Raw genomic sequence first — 13454 nt, forward strand, 5'->3', positions numbered from 1 at the left:
TGCTGGTCTCTAGTATAAAATGCCAATGTGGAAACAATCTACAACTTCTGCTAGATACAAAATTTGAGAAGTTAGTGCATTTTGCTTTTCTCAAATAAGGTGGCCTGCAAAAACCCACAAGGCCATAAGAAGGCAGCAAAGTGTTAGCATTGTTTGTATTAATTTCCTCCTATCTACAGTAGTGGTTATGTGGATTTTTGCAGCCCAAATTTGGTAGTTCAGTCTTGAGAAATAAGTAACTGGGCACTAATGGAGGCAGTAGAATAAAGTAAGAAACTGGCCAGTAGAGTTTATCCCATATGCATGTATTATTTTCACAGCACTGTTCAATCTTTGACCTTGTTCCCACCTCATTGTGTTTCATATGGTATTCATTCAGTCTTCAAACTAACCAGAAATTAAATGCAAAATTCCCAATAGAGCAGAATTTCAGATACCAATTTTTATTCATAAATGCATATACAAGAGATGCATTGTGTTTTAGAATGAGACTTGGAAGTAATGAATCTGCAAAGTAGCTTAAAAGAAGTAAATAAAAAACAATGGCAAAGAAAGAAGTCTGACATTGTGTGAACAAGGTATTTGATTTTGTTGAAAATCAAACACTATGGTGTGATTTTTGTTGAAAATCAAACATTGTGCTTGTGTGGTCGGGACCTCACCCAACATACTATTGTATCCGAATCAAAAGTTTTTTGGCAATCAATTTACCTTTTTAAAAAAGTAAGAATGGAACATCTGAGAATTACAATATCCATTTATTTCTTGGCAATTACATATTTTAAATGTAGAAACATGAAAATAAACCAGTTCTGTTGGCAAGCTATTTCCAAAGCTTTGTAGCTCTGTACAAGGTTTTTTGTTGTTGTTAATGAATTAATAGAAGTTATGTGGAAATAGTTCTGTATGACTTTTTAAATGATTTTTTTAGTGGACTGAAAATAATTAAAAAAAATAGAAGTGCCTGCAGTATGGAGAAAATAAGTCATTTAGAGAGCTAAACACAGCTAGTCAACTTACAATCATAAGTGAGCCCAAAATTTCTGTTGCTATGTGAGGCAGTTAAAGTGAGTTGTGCCTCATTTTATGACCTTTTTGCCACAGTTGTTAAGCAAATCACTGCAGTTGTTAAGAGATTCTGGCTTTGTTCATGAGAAGTCAGCTGGAAGCTTACAAATAGCAATCACATGACCCTGGGATAATTCAACTATCATAAATACAGTATATGCCAGTTGCCAAGTGCCTGAATTTTGATCATGTGACCATGGGGATGCTGCAATGATTGTAAGTATGAAAACTGGTCATATGTCGCTGTTTTCAGTGCTGTTGTAACTTTGAACGGTCACTTTAACAAATGGTTATTATTTATTTATTTATTATTTTAACTTATATACCGCCCTATTCCTGTAGGACTCAGGGCGGTTTACAGGGCAAATAAAATCATACCATACAAAAGTTAAAAAATTTAAAACAATTAATTAAATTTAAAGCCTAAAATTTTAAAAGTTAAAACATTAAAACCCAATTAAAACCCCTCAGTCTAGGCCCGACAGCTCAAAGAGCCACGTTTTCAGGTCCCGGCGGAATGAGCGGAGGTCGGGGGCAGTCCTAAGTTCCATCAGAAGTTGGTTCCAAAGGGCAGGCGCACCCACAGAGAAGGCCCTCTCTCTGGGAGTCACCCGCCGGCAATCCTTCACCAGCGGTACCCTAAGAAGGCCCTCCCTGTGGGAGCGCACAGGACGATGGGAAGTTGGTGCCGGCAGCAGGTGTTCCTGTAGGCAGTTTGATCTAGATCCTAGTGGTTAAGGCACCAGGCTAGAAAGCAGGAGATTATGAGTTCTAATTCCACCTCAGCCATGAAAACCAGCTTGGTGACCTTGGGCCAGTCACTTTCATCCAGCCTCTCACCTCACAGGGTTGTTGTTGTGTGGGGAAAATAGGAGGAGGAAGATGTGTTGGATATGTTTTCTGCTAGATATGTTATTTGTGAAAATAATAAAGGCAGGATACAATAAAAAAATCAATGTAACATGTAACAACATCATTCATTCATTAAACATTCTGACCCAGAAATAAAATAGAGCACCCCAGAAGTAGCTTTCTGCAGAAAGTTGTGCTTTATTGGATTTTTTTTCCAGCTACAAGTTTAGCTGTAGCTATACATGATATCACATTTAGAAGTTATGCATGCATCCCCCTCAAAGCTAAGTACAAGATAAATGGTTTGCTAAACAGTTGCAAAATCAGCCAACTAACATAATATTTACATACAGCCATATTATATCCTTATACTTTCACAGTAATGTGCAAATGTTACAAATATGGCTTTTTTTCTAAAAAAGGAAGTAAGACATAATTGTACAGATTATGTAATATTTCTAAATAGTTAGGACTGTTTCACCTTTTTGTGAAACCGGTTCAGTTTCCATTAACTGTACAGTGCACTTAAGTTGCCACTTCTATTCCTGTGGTCACACGTATTTCCTAAGGCACAATATTAATGTTAAGATGCTTTAAAAATGAAGCCATGCTTTTTCTGTTTATGTGAATGAATATACTAGCTAAATGTAACAGGGTTGTACAAAATACAATGTTAAACACTATATTACTTGCTTAAGTTTATTTGTATCTATTAACATGAAACTACTGTATTCCAAAATCATAATATACAGGGTTGCATATTAAAACATTTGTTTTTGGTAATATTTCTTGTACATTTAGCAGAGAGTTATAAGGCTTCAGTGGAATAATCATCTTATAACTGAACAAATATTTTACATTCTTCAGTAGCGGTATTTACAATTGCTTTAACCCATTCTTTGTCATTTGGGAATTTATGCATATTTGATACACATCCTTCTCCACTGTCTAAAGTGCTTGCTTATCAGCGTGAGACAAAAAAAATAATCAGAACTGCCTAAAACAAAACAACTTCACAAAAACAAAAATGGCATTTCTTGGGATCTGGACTGCATTCCTAGAAGCAGAAATTATTGCTAAATTCAAAACTTTCAAAAGGCAGCTAAATATACTAAACATATTATGTTTGTGTATGTGTACACACACACACACACACATACGCACAATATGCATGCGTATATGCTAGGTCGCTACATGCATATACATCAATCAGTTGAGCAAAAGTTAGATTTCTTCAAATGTTTTTTGTCCATCAACCTTAATATTTTGTGCTGCTCAGTTACCTTGTGCTATGCTGAAACCAAAGAGAAGTCAATATATTGACAAGCTAGTATTACTAACTGTTCTACAATACCTAAGGAAAGAAATGAGACTGGCTGAAAATGTACAGCTGAGATGAGAATTTTGGTTTAAAAATGCACCAGGAATAAGGCAGCAGGATGTCAAATACAGTTCAAGAGAGAAAACTGGAAAAAAAAAAACCTGGAATTCAGACACATCAGTTTTTCTTTCAATAGGGTTTCTCTATCTATACCAATTGACAATTTCTGTGCCGAGAAATACTTTGGATGGCAACGACTTCAACACTGCCAATACAATTCCCTGATGCCACAAACTAATAAAATAAGGCACTTCCAGGGTTGTTGTCCAGTAGAGCCCAAAAGAAACAAAATCAGTTTTTGAGATTGGTTATCAGTTTTATCACGTTTCCTATTTTAACCATAAAAATACTCCACACTGTATTCATTTCCTCCATTTTCCTTGAGATGATTTTTAAAAGGAGGCATTTCTTAGCTGAAGTCAACCAGTTCCTTTATATATATGCATAGACAAAGAGAAGAGGTAATTGTCAGCTCCAAACGAGTCAACAAAACGGAAGACTAGAATGGTACCCGGGATTATCTTCCAATGATTTGATGTGGATATCTCAGCTAAACTTCTAGCTGACCATTTGTTAGTGGACATGGGTGCTGGAAAGATCATTCTTTATTATCTCATTTACTGCAAAAGAGAGAGAGAGAAAACAGAATTAGAGATCATTTGGTTACACTCTTCCAGCACTCTCTTGTGCTATCCAAGGGCATTTCAGACTAACTGGCAGAAGCAAGCAACAGATATCAAGTGATAAGTGACATAAGTGATAACATTAACCCAAACAGTCATGCTAACTTGTATGCAAAATCAGGGATCCCATAAGAAAAAGACTTGGGTCTTGGCTATAATGCATTCATTACATTATTGTTTACAGAAAAAAAAATATTAGGGATGTTTCTGAACACAAATATTGTATCACACTTTCTATATAAACACTCATGTGCTGCAAATAAACTGCCAAGTTTGCAAGCATAGTATCGAAAACTATAGGGTGCAGTCCTGAATCCTTGAATATTCTAAGATTCTTTAAGTGGGATTCCATAGGCTGATATTTCCACAGTAGAACTGATGAAAGAGGGAGGCAAGGAAGGAACTGAAAGTGATGTTTTTGCTTTGTCAAAAATGGTATTTACAAAATGCATAAATTTTTCTTAATGATCAACTGCACACGTGCATACGCTAAAAAAAAATCCATCCGGAGTATTTCTATCTAAAGAATACTTTGAGAGAAAGTAGTAATAACAGCATAACCTGCATGGATCGATAACACAATATTATTGTTGCTTGTGGATCTTTTTCTCCTCTTGGGCTGCGTAGTTTCCCACACTCTGGTTATGTCCATTTAGCACTTGTGATTTTTGGCAAATGAACAGGAAATGACTGAACCTGGCAAAGGCCATCAACAGTGACCTGCACAACATCCCTCTTTTTTCATCTCTTGGCGGCCCCTGCCATGACTTGATTGACACTGAGATAGGCAAAATGTCATCAGTACTGTTGTCACCACTTTGTAGCTTTCCTAACATCCCAGGGAAGGGGAAACACATGCCCACGTCATGGAACCATCCTGGGAAAGCCCATATTTCCCTTTGCTTGAAAGCTGTTGATCGTTCCTGTCCAGATAATTCCATGTGTTTATGCAAGAGGAATCCACACAGACTGCAGATTTGCACTGTTGAACCTTCCTTAAAAGCATGTGAGATCGGTTTAGTATTTTTCATAGAAAGGACTTAAATCACAAAACCCAGACTGCCAATGAAAGAACAGATACTGAGGAAAGGAACCTGCCATTTTATTTATAAACTCCTCAAAAGCCTTGCACCAGAGGTGTCTTACCTACTTACTTACTCAAGGAGTTTCTCAACCTTGACAAATTTAAGATGACCCAGAATTCCCAAGCTAGGGAGCTGACATCCACACATCTTAAAGTTGCCATGGTTGAGTAACACAGCTTTACACCAACAAAGCAGTTTGCAGCAAAATTTATAGTAACCTGCATGCATAGTAACCTCCAAAAAGATACTCCAGCTCTAAACTAAGCTGGGCTGGATGACTGGAGAAATGAGCTGTGCCTGATTAGTTCTGCTGTTCCACAGCTTAATTTGAACAACTGGTGGATCTGACTGGCCACACAAGCTGCCTTATTAGACCCAATATATGACTTGAAGTGTGTTTCCTGCATCTCCACCTAGTCTGATTCTTAGCCTGGTCTTGGCTCTGCCATCCACCTCTTAAACATTGGATCAGCTTGTGTCAAAACTAGACTCCCAATAGTGGTGTATCCGCACATCTGACCAAGATCTGATACCTTAGAAAATTATAATGTGACAAAATTATAACATGGCAGACAATGTAATGAAAAAAACCCCATAGATTCTCTCTGTCTCTCTCTCTTTCTCTCTCACACACACATACATGGAATATGCTGGACCTTTGAGAAATGTTAATAGAGACTATGTTTTATGCAAACACAAACATAACCGCCTGCATTATGTACAGGTCCAGTCCATGTGTCATCAGTACTCCAAAGACGCAGAAGAGCTGGAAAGAAAGGAGTAGTTTAGTAGGTAAGTATGCTATAGTAAACACAGTTGCTAACAGAAGTGAATTAGGGGAAAACTGAACAAAACCAGGAAAATCCCTGACTGTTCACAATCAATTTTCCAAAACATTATACCAACACCAGTAATATGAGAATGAATATGCAATGCAGATGCACTAAATTGACTTTTAGCCTAGCCTCGTTTATTTACAATGAGAAGGTTCCTGTTCATAACAAAAGGAATATTTCATCAATTAGGCTTACTTAAGAAAACATAAATCTGGCATATGATACAGATATCTTTCAAAATCTTTCTCCATCAAATCTGAAAAGTCCATATGTCTGTCAGGAGAGTCAATTCCTTCTCCATGGTGCTAGTTACATTAGGGGCAGGTGCCACAAACTAACCAGCAGTTAATATTCGTCTTTAACACTCCTGGAATAGAATTGGAAACTGTAAGGATGGATCACAGTGTCCTTCACCAGTAAAGGCAGCTGGGAGGAAATATTTTATTTCCAGTGCTTGTTCCATTATCTTGCCTGCTATGAAATCCTATTGGTGTATGGCTCATTCTACCTGCTCCTACAGAAATCGTTTAAGCCCAATTCCACATGGAAGGAATTGACGTTTATATCCACTACATGCTACTACTGCCATTCCACAAACTGAGGCACTGTGGGCTCCTCCCACAAGGAGAAATCTGTAAGGTTCCATGCCAAACAAATTAAAAAAGTAAGAATTATCTTCCTATATGTGATGAAGCTTTGATTTATGAACCCTAGCCAATCAATTATTTAGCTGTTACTAGGAACAGAACCATCTTATCCATGTCTACTTGGAAGCAGGGTTTCCTGCATCCATTACAGCTTAGTTCCAGGTAAATGAGGATAAAATTGCTTTGAGAAGAAATCCCTGTTGATGCAAACTATGCACCAGTGCTCTGAGGGCAACTGATAGGACAATACACAAGCATCGATAAAAATGTGGTTTTTAAATTCATTCCCTCAGGAAGTGTCTGAAACAGAAAAGAAATTTCATGTGAAATTTTGTGGAGAGTTTTTAGGAACTAAATCCAACTGAGTTATTCCCACGTAAGGACGTGTGTAGGATTGTAATTCATGTCAAGTTGAAAATGAAGTATTTAATGTTAATGTCTGTTTTCTGGTACATTTTCAGTGGATCCAAAACCACAGGAAAAGACATCATTGTCTTTATTTATTTTATTAATGCCACCATTTATGGAATGTAGAATATGAGTCCTGACCCATTTATCTGATATTTATTTTGGTTACTTTATTTTTAAATACAGGATTATTTTATTTCTGAAACAATGGATTCCAAACTACTAGAAATATAAGGTTCTAGTGCCTATTTGGCTCATAAACCTTCCTACATACTACATTCTTCCATTGATGACTTCTGTTCCCACTTGGAGACAAATGTGATAATTATATCTTTTGGGGAATAAGATATTTTTCTATGTAGGTTAATTAGGTCGATGTTGATTTTTAAAATGAGCTAAGGAAGATAAGTGAAAAGTTGAAAATCATACCGTACATTTATGACACATTTAATATGTAGTAGTTATGATGCAACCATATACAGTATGTATGTGTAAACTCAGCAATAAGCACAAATTAATTCAATGGACCTTATTTTAAGTAAGGGGATATAACATTGTAGCGTAGAATATTCCTATTGCACCCTAGAATATTCCTATAGGTGAGCAGTTCTTCCTAGTAATGCTTTGCATACTTTTTAAAAATATGTATTATCTGATGAAATTATCAAGTTAACACCCACAGTTGCCCAAAGCATTTTACAATGTGGAAGTTTCCATAGTCATGCTCACTTTTCCACTGACATCATTTTTTTTAAAGTGAGCATAAAGTTTAAGAATGAGCACAAAAAAGTCACAAGAATGAAAGAGAAGCACTTTATCATGTGGTCACATTACCTGTCAAAAGCCTCAAAAAGGAACTTTTCTGTTGCTCAACATATAAGAAGCCACTGCAACAGGATGTGGCAAGCTGTTACACTACAGTTCACAAAGAGGGTTTTTAAATGTCTTTTACTTAATATTGAAAAAAAATATAACACAATAAAGTTTCAAATGCACTGTGTTATTTCTAATGATATAAAACCTCATGTATATATCATCTTGATCCCAATGGAAACCTATTAAACTTTTTATTAATTGTAATATTGCTAAATTATGCTATATATATATATATAAAATTATATTATCTATCTATCTATCTATCTATCTATCTATCTATCTATCTATCTATCTATCTATCTATCTATCTATCTATCTATCTATCTATCTATCTATCATTTTCACTTAAAAGGCCCAGGTTTTCCTAAAATAATCTGAACCAGATTTATGGCAATGAAATTGATTTCAAACCAAAGGAGATATAAAACTGTAGATCTATGGTGGTGCATGATTTAATAAGGAAAAAAAATACAAGTTCAGACTTGCTATGGCTTTACATAATGAGTGTGTAAATTAAGGACTGTGTCATATAAATTTGTAAAAGAGTTTAAAATATGGACTACAAAAAAAGATGAACCTGGAATTTTATAACTCAAGATTAATGTTCCTATTGAAAAACCTAATGCTAGATTTTTCCCCCTAGTTTGATTTCAAAAGAATTTAGCAATGCTTAAATTAATAATACAGCTTGAGAACTCTAGGAATGATATCACATGCTGTGTTATGTTGTTGTTATGTTAACGTTGTTATGCTATGCTATATTAGTATAATATTCAGTTAAAGTTTTAAGAGCTTCTATCTTTTGATTGACAATTAATGAAGAGATGTTTAAAGAGTGGGATGCATAGTAGCCTCATTTCTACGTCAAGTCATTGTGGTTTAGCTAAATCCCATATTAAGGACAAAATGGTTGTGTGGCAAAATATTTAGAAACAGCCAGTTTAGATGCATATTACACTCTATTTCAAACTCAGTGCAGAACATGTGTTCGCAAATTGTTTCCTGCAGGTCCCCTGTTCTCTACCAAGTAGGCATTAAACAACATTATTAAGCAACTTTAATCAACAGGTATTTTTAAATTCCATCTGATTATCTGATACAACATGGAAATTACTAAAGTTAAACATCCCACGGGATAGCAAGGACTCAGGCTACTGATAATGGCACAACAATATAAGATGGGGGCTGAGGAGAATGTGTATGCAAATGGTCTAATGACAATGCCATGGCCAACATTGTTCCCAAAGAATCTTGAAAACCTGGGGAACAGATGGATACTTGTTTCTTTCTTGCTTCTAACTAGAAATATTCTAATTGCTTTGTTTTTTAATCTTACAGAGGCAATTTTTAAAAATATAGCTATCAACTATTTTTAAAAATTATGATATGCCCCAAAGATAGTTAAAATACAGAAGAAGCCTTCACTAGATCGTTTCCATTTCAATAATATATAATAAAATGCTCAGCTTTTATCAGGGGAAAGAATAATGTTACCATCTTTACATGCATTTAATATCAATACAATGTTTGGCTATACTTATATACTTTTGTTTATGCCAGCTGGGTATCCATGGCTTTCAAAGGTTCATAATATATTTTAAAACAACTCCCATATAAATAAAATCCTCTTTGATTTTTACAATGTTGACCTATTCTCAGATTATAAAAATAACAACCACGTAAACAAGGATTTGACATAGTAAAACACAGAGATCAATCATTACTTGTATTTTGATTTTAATACTTTGCTAGGCCTTTTATAAAGTCTGTTGATGATTGTTCGATTTCTCAATTAAGTAGGCCTAATGTCAATAAAAGAACCCAAATAGATATGAATAAATAGAATCAGAGAGTTATAAAATTGCATTCATTACTAACGACAGAAGTGCAATGTTATAAAACAAAGCGGATAGAATTAAAAATAAATGCTAAATAACAATAAAAGTGAAAGATATTTTCACAAGTGATAATTTTTAGCAGAGGAAACATTGTTCAGCATTCAGGAATTCTGGGAGTTGAAGTCCACAGGCCATAAAGTTGCCATAATGTTACACAATGGGGTAGACCCCTGGTCTATCCCATTAGAATGTACTTTTGGAGGGGGTCCCATGATTTTAATTTAAATAAATCTCCCACTCTGATCTCCGATGTCAAACGCATGTTGAATTTGGCTCATGTTATGCAAATCATGAGGCACGGTGGCTCAGTGGCTTAAAAGATGCTGAAGAAGGCCTATGCTCCTACGGATGGAGTCATACCTCTGCATAAGGAGCTGAGATCCCATTACTTGCCTCAGCTCCTGCCAACCTCATGGTTCGAAAGCATATAGACGCAAATAGATAATTAGATACGGCTTCGGTGGCAAGGTTCTGTGTTTCACTGTACACCCTGCGCTGTGGCTTGATGTCATGCTGGCCACATGACCATGGCAACATCTTTGGACAGCGCTGAATCAATTGCTTAAAGAAACGGAGATGTAGACCACCCCTTAAAATAGTCTATGACTAGCAAAGTAAAAACAGTAGGGGCACCTTTACCTTTATGCAAGGCATTTTTGATCAGCACAAACAACGTCTCTAACCATACTGCAAAAAGTATAGTCTGGCTGCCCGTTCACCACAAATGAAAACTCAGCACTCTTCTCTTACACAAGAAAATGTAAAGAGGAACATTACATCATCACAAAAGTGTATTGATGTTGGGAACATCTCTTTCATGGATGAAAAGCCCTTTTGAGAAGCAAGCAATATTTAGCCCCTGAGGTAAGGAGGATGCAACATACTGCATGGGGGATTAACCTAAAAGCTTCAAAATTCAAAACAAAACAAAATGAAACAATGAATCAAGAATAAAATAGGATTACAGAACAGTGGAAAATATAACCACACTTTCCCTTAAAGAACCTGACCTCGTACTACTCCAGGCATTCTGACTTTACATTAATTTGTTTTTATATATTTAATCTCAATTATGCCATTATCACAATGCGAGTGAAGGAAGTGATGACAAATAACAGGCTTTAATAAAACAAGATCATCCCACCTGTGAGTGCAGTTCATTACTCATTAATAATGGAAGAATTTTCCTAATTGAAATAACCCCTTTTCTCCCTAGATAAACTTCATATATCCCAATTGTGGAATAGGAGGATTATGGAATAGATCTCAGATGAGAATTTCAACATGATATAAAAATACTTTTTGTTTTGGGGCTTTGGGGACCTTTGTGCTTTGATTCTTTTGCTGCACTTGTTTTTTTTTTTAATCATGATCAGGTTATTTCTGTTCAGCCATCGAAGTTTTTGTGTGATTAAAATAGCACAAGGTTAAGATGGAAGCCCATCATCTGAGTCTGTCCTCTGGTGACTACTTGTTTCATAGCTGCCCAGACAGCTGCTATGTGTACAGCTATAGTGCATTGTTGTGCACTGCGTAGCTAGACAAGACTTTAAGACTACTTTTCGCATAGCTTCCTGCCTTTGAGAAGATTTGCAGTGACCGACTTGATTTGTGATTGAGAATTTGGAGCTATCAGGGTCCTAAATTATATGAAAAACCCACTAAAGCAGAAGAATTTTCTCTTGCAGCTGATTTTTGTCCTCCAATTTAATCTGGGCTTCAGCAACAGTCAGTTCATCTCAGCTGCCTTTTCTTCATCTGGGTCTGAAGTGATGCTTCCAAAGGCCAAAGGTATTGGACCACTGCATCCCACCCCACAATTCTGCAACCCAAGTCTGAATCAATGTTTGAGATGCAGTAAACTATAAACTTTTGGTTTTCACATAAAGGAAGAATAGCAAACCTCATATACTGAATTGTGAAAATGGAACACACCTGTATAGGCACAAAAAACACAATTCTTTTCCCCTCTTGCTTCCAACTGTTTGACAAACATTATGCCAGTAGGCGTTCTGTGTTTGATACAAAACTATTTTGAAAGTAGAATTTAAGGTTTCTTAGAATTGTTGGATTTTTAAATAATTGACATTCTGTGGTAAAAATTAAAACCAGATGGAATTAAGTACAGCTCAAATTATGGCTAAGGACACGTCATCTTATTGCAAACATCTGGTACCAATGATAGATTCACTCCAAACCTTGTTGCATGTAACTTAGACATATCACTTGTCAGCACACACTGTGTACCCATCAGTCCAAGCTCACAATGTTTACAGATTTCTAATCTCATGTATGGTAAAACTCATTTTTGCTATGAACAAACGACATCTTCTCAAGGCCAGATGTCAGCAATATACTGTCTAATTGTATGCAAGTTCAAACGGGACACACACAAAGCATATGCATGTAGAATGAGTGGCTGCAGCCTGCTTGCTGTACATACTTTTTTTTCTCAATAAACTCTTTCTTCAACCACAGTAGCAGCCTGCTCACATAGAGTAATGTTAACCTTTGTTTCAGTTTTGTTAAGTAAGAGGAGCTGCATTATGAAGAAAGGATGCTTCAGATAATTCCTTCTCACTCATGTTTCCTACTTTTAATTAATTCTAGGTGCGGGGCTGTCATTTTAGTTGAAATGGTGGGCAGTGTCTCCACACTGTAGAATATACGTCCTCGGCACTATCTGCTATTCAAAAGTATTTCCTGAATCCTAATATTATTACATTTGCTATACATATCTATTGTTTGTAAAGTTCCCTTTAAACCAATAGGACTTTAGTTCCAAAGACTATGTGTAAAATGACAGAATGGTATTTTCCAAAGTATGAAAAGATTAATAAGATAGAGATTCAGGTGCTTCTGCTCCTGTGTATACATACAGTTGAGGCAACTTGTCACCTCAGCTGGTTCTGTCTGATTTATGGTGCCATAGACTCTTTGGTCCTAATACAAAATTGTTATTAGAATTTAAATATTATTGGTGGTGTAATATCACCTAAATACATGATAAATTAGTTTGTATTTGGTGTAAATACCTCTGGTACTTCTTTATGAAAACTGGACCTTTCCAATGAATTAAGGTTTTACTTAGTTCTGTGAATGCAGATCTCTGTGGTCTTAAAATCCTCTGCACTTATTCAATTTTTCCTTTTGACCTGTTAATTAAGGTTGTGTGTGTCAGATTATACCAATCCTTGCAACAACTAGTATTCTCATTTATTTTTACATAAATCAATTAGTCTGAATACATATGTACCCTGTAGATTTGACTGAGAAGTAACTAATACTTAGTAATATGCAGTTACAAGAAACCTAAGTTTTTCTATTGCATTTAATATTCTTTTATGAATTGTTAGTATGTAGACTGCTAAAAAAGATTATTTCATTATACTTTCATAATCGGCACCTATGTTTCACCTAATGGGCCTCTTTCATTATCAATATTTTGCATAGATATCTATGTATTTCTTTGAATAGTCTCTATGTATCTTGCATTTTGTTAAGGGACTTCCATTAGTATATCATATGCATTCTATGATACTGAATTATCTTAAAATTCTGAGTATATTTTACTTTTTATCATGTTTTTTAAACCGCCCATCTCCCTTTATTTATTAATATATGCTTAAATAACCATTTTAAATATTTCTTTCTTTCTTTCCATTTAGATATGTAAAGATCTTTCTGGAGAAAATGTCGTGTTTCATTTGAGTAATCTTG

The 13454-nt window shown here is 35.5% G+C and overlaps 1 protein-coding gene across 5 annotated transcripts in view; it reads right to left on the reverse strand.

Moving 5' to 3' along the window:
* Positions 1–2098: 2098 nt before the first annotated feature.
* NFATC1 (nuclear factor of activated T cells 1) overlaps positions 2099–13454 on the reverse strand; it is a 130673-nt gene continuing 119317 nt past the window's right edge. For 3 of the 5 annotated variants that reach the window (XM_081324038.1, XM_081324039.1, XM_081324036.1), the window contains exon 10: positions 2099–3921. In XM_081324038.1, the coding sequence (XP_081180164.1) occupies positions 3875–3921 (47 nt within the window). In that variant the 3' untranslated portion in view covers positions 2099–3874. Of the gene's footprint in view, positions 5836–13454 lie in introns of all 5 variants that reach the window. The other 2 variants (XM_081324037.1, XM_081324035.1) reach the window with 1 other exon arrangement.

This window comes from Vipera berus (genome assembly GCF_964194415.1).
Source record: "Vipera berus genome assembly, chromosome: 3".
NCBI classification, from domain to species: Eukaryota; Metazoa; Chordata; class Lepidosauria; order Squamata; family Viperidae; genus Vipera; species Vipera berus.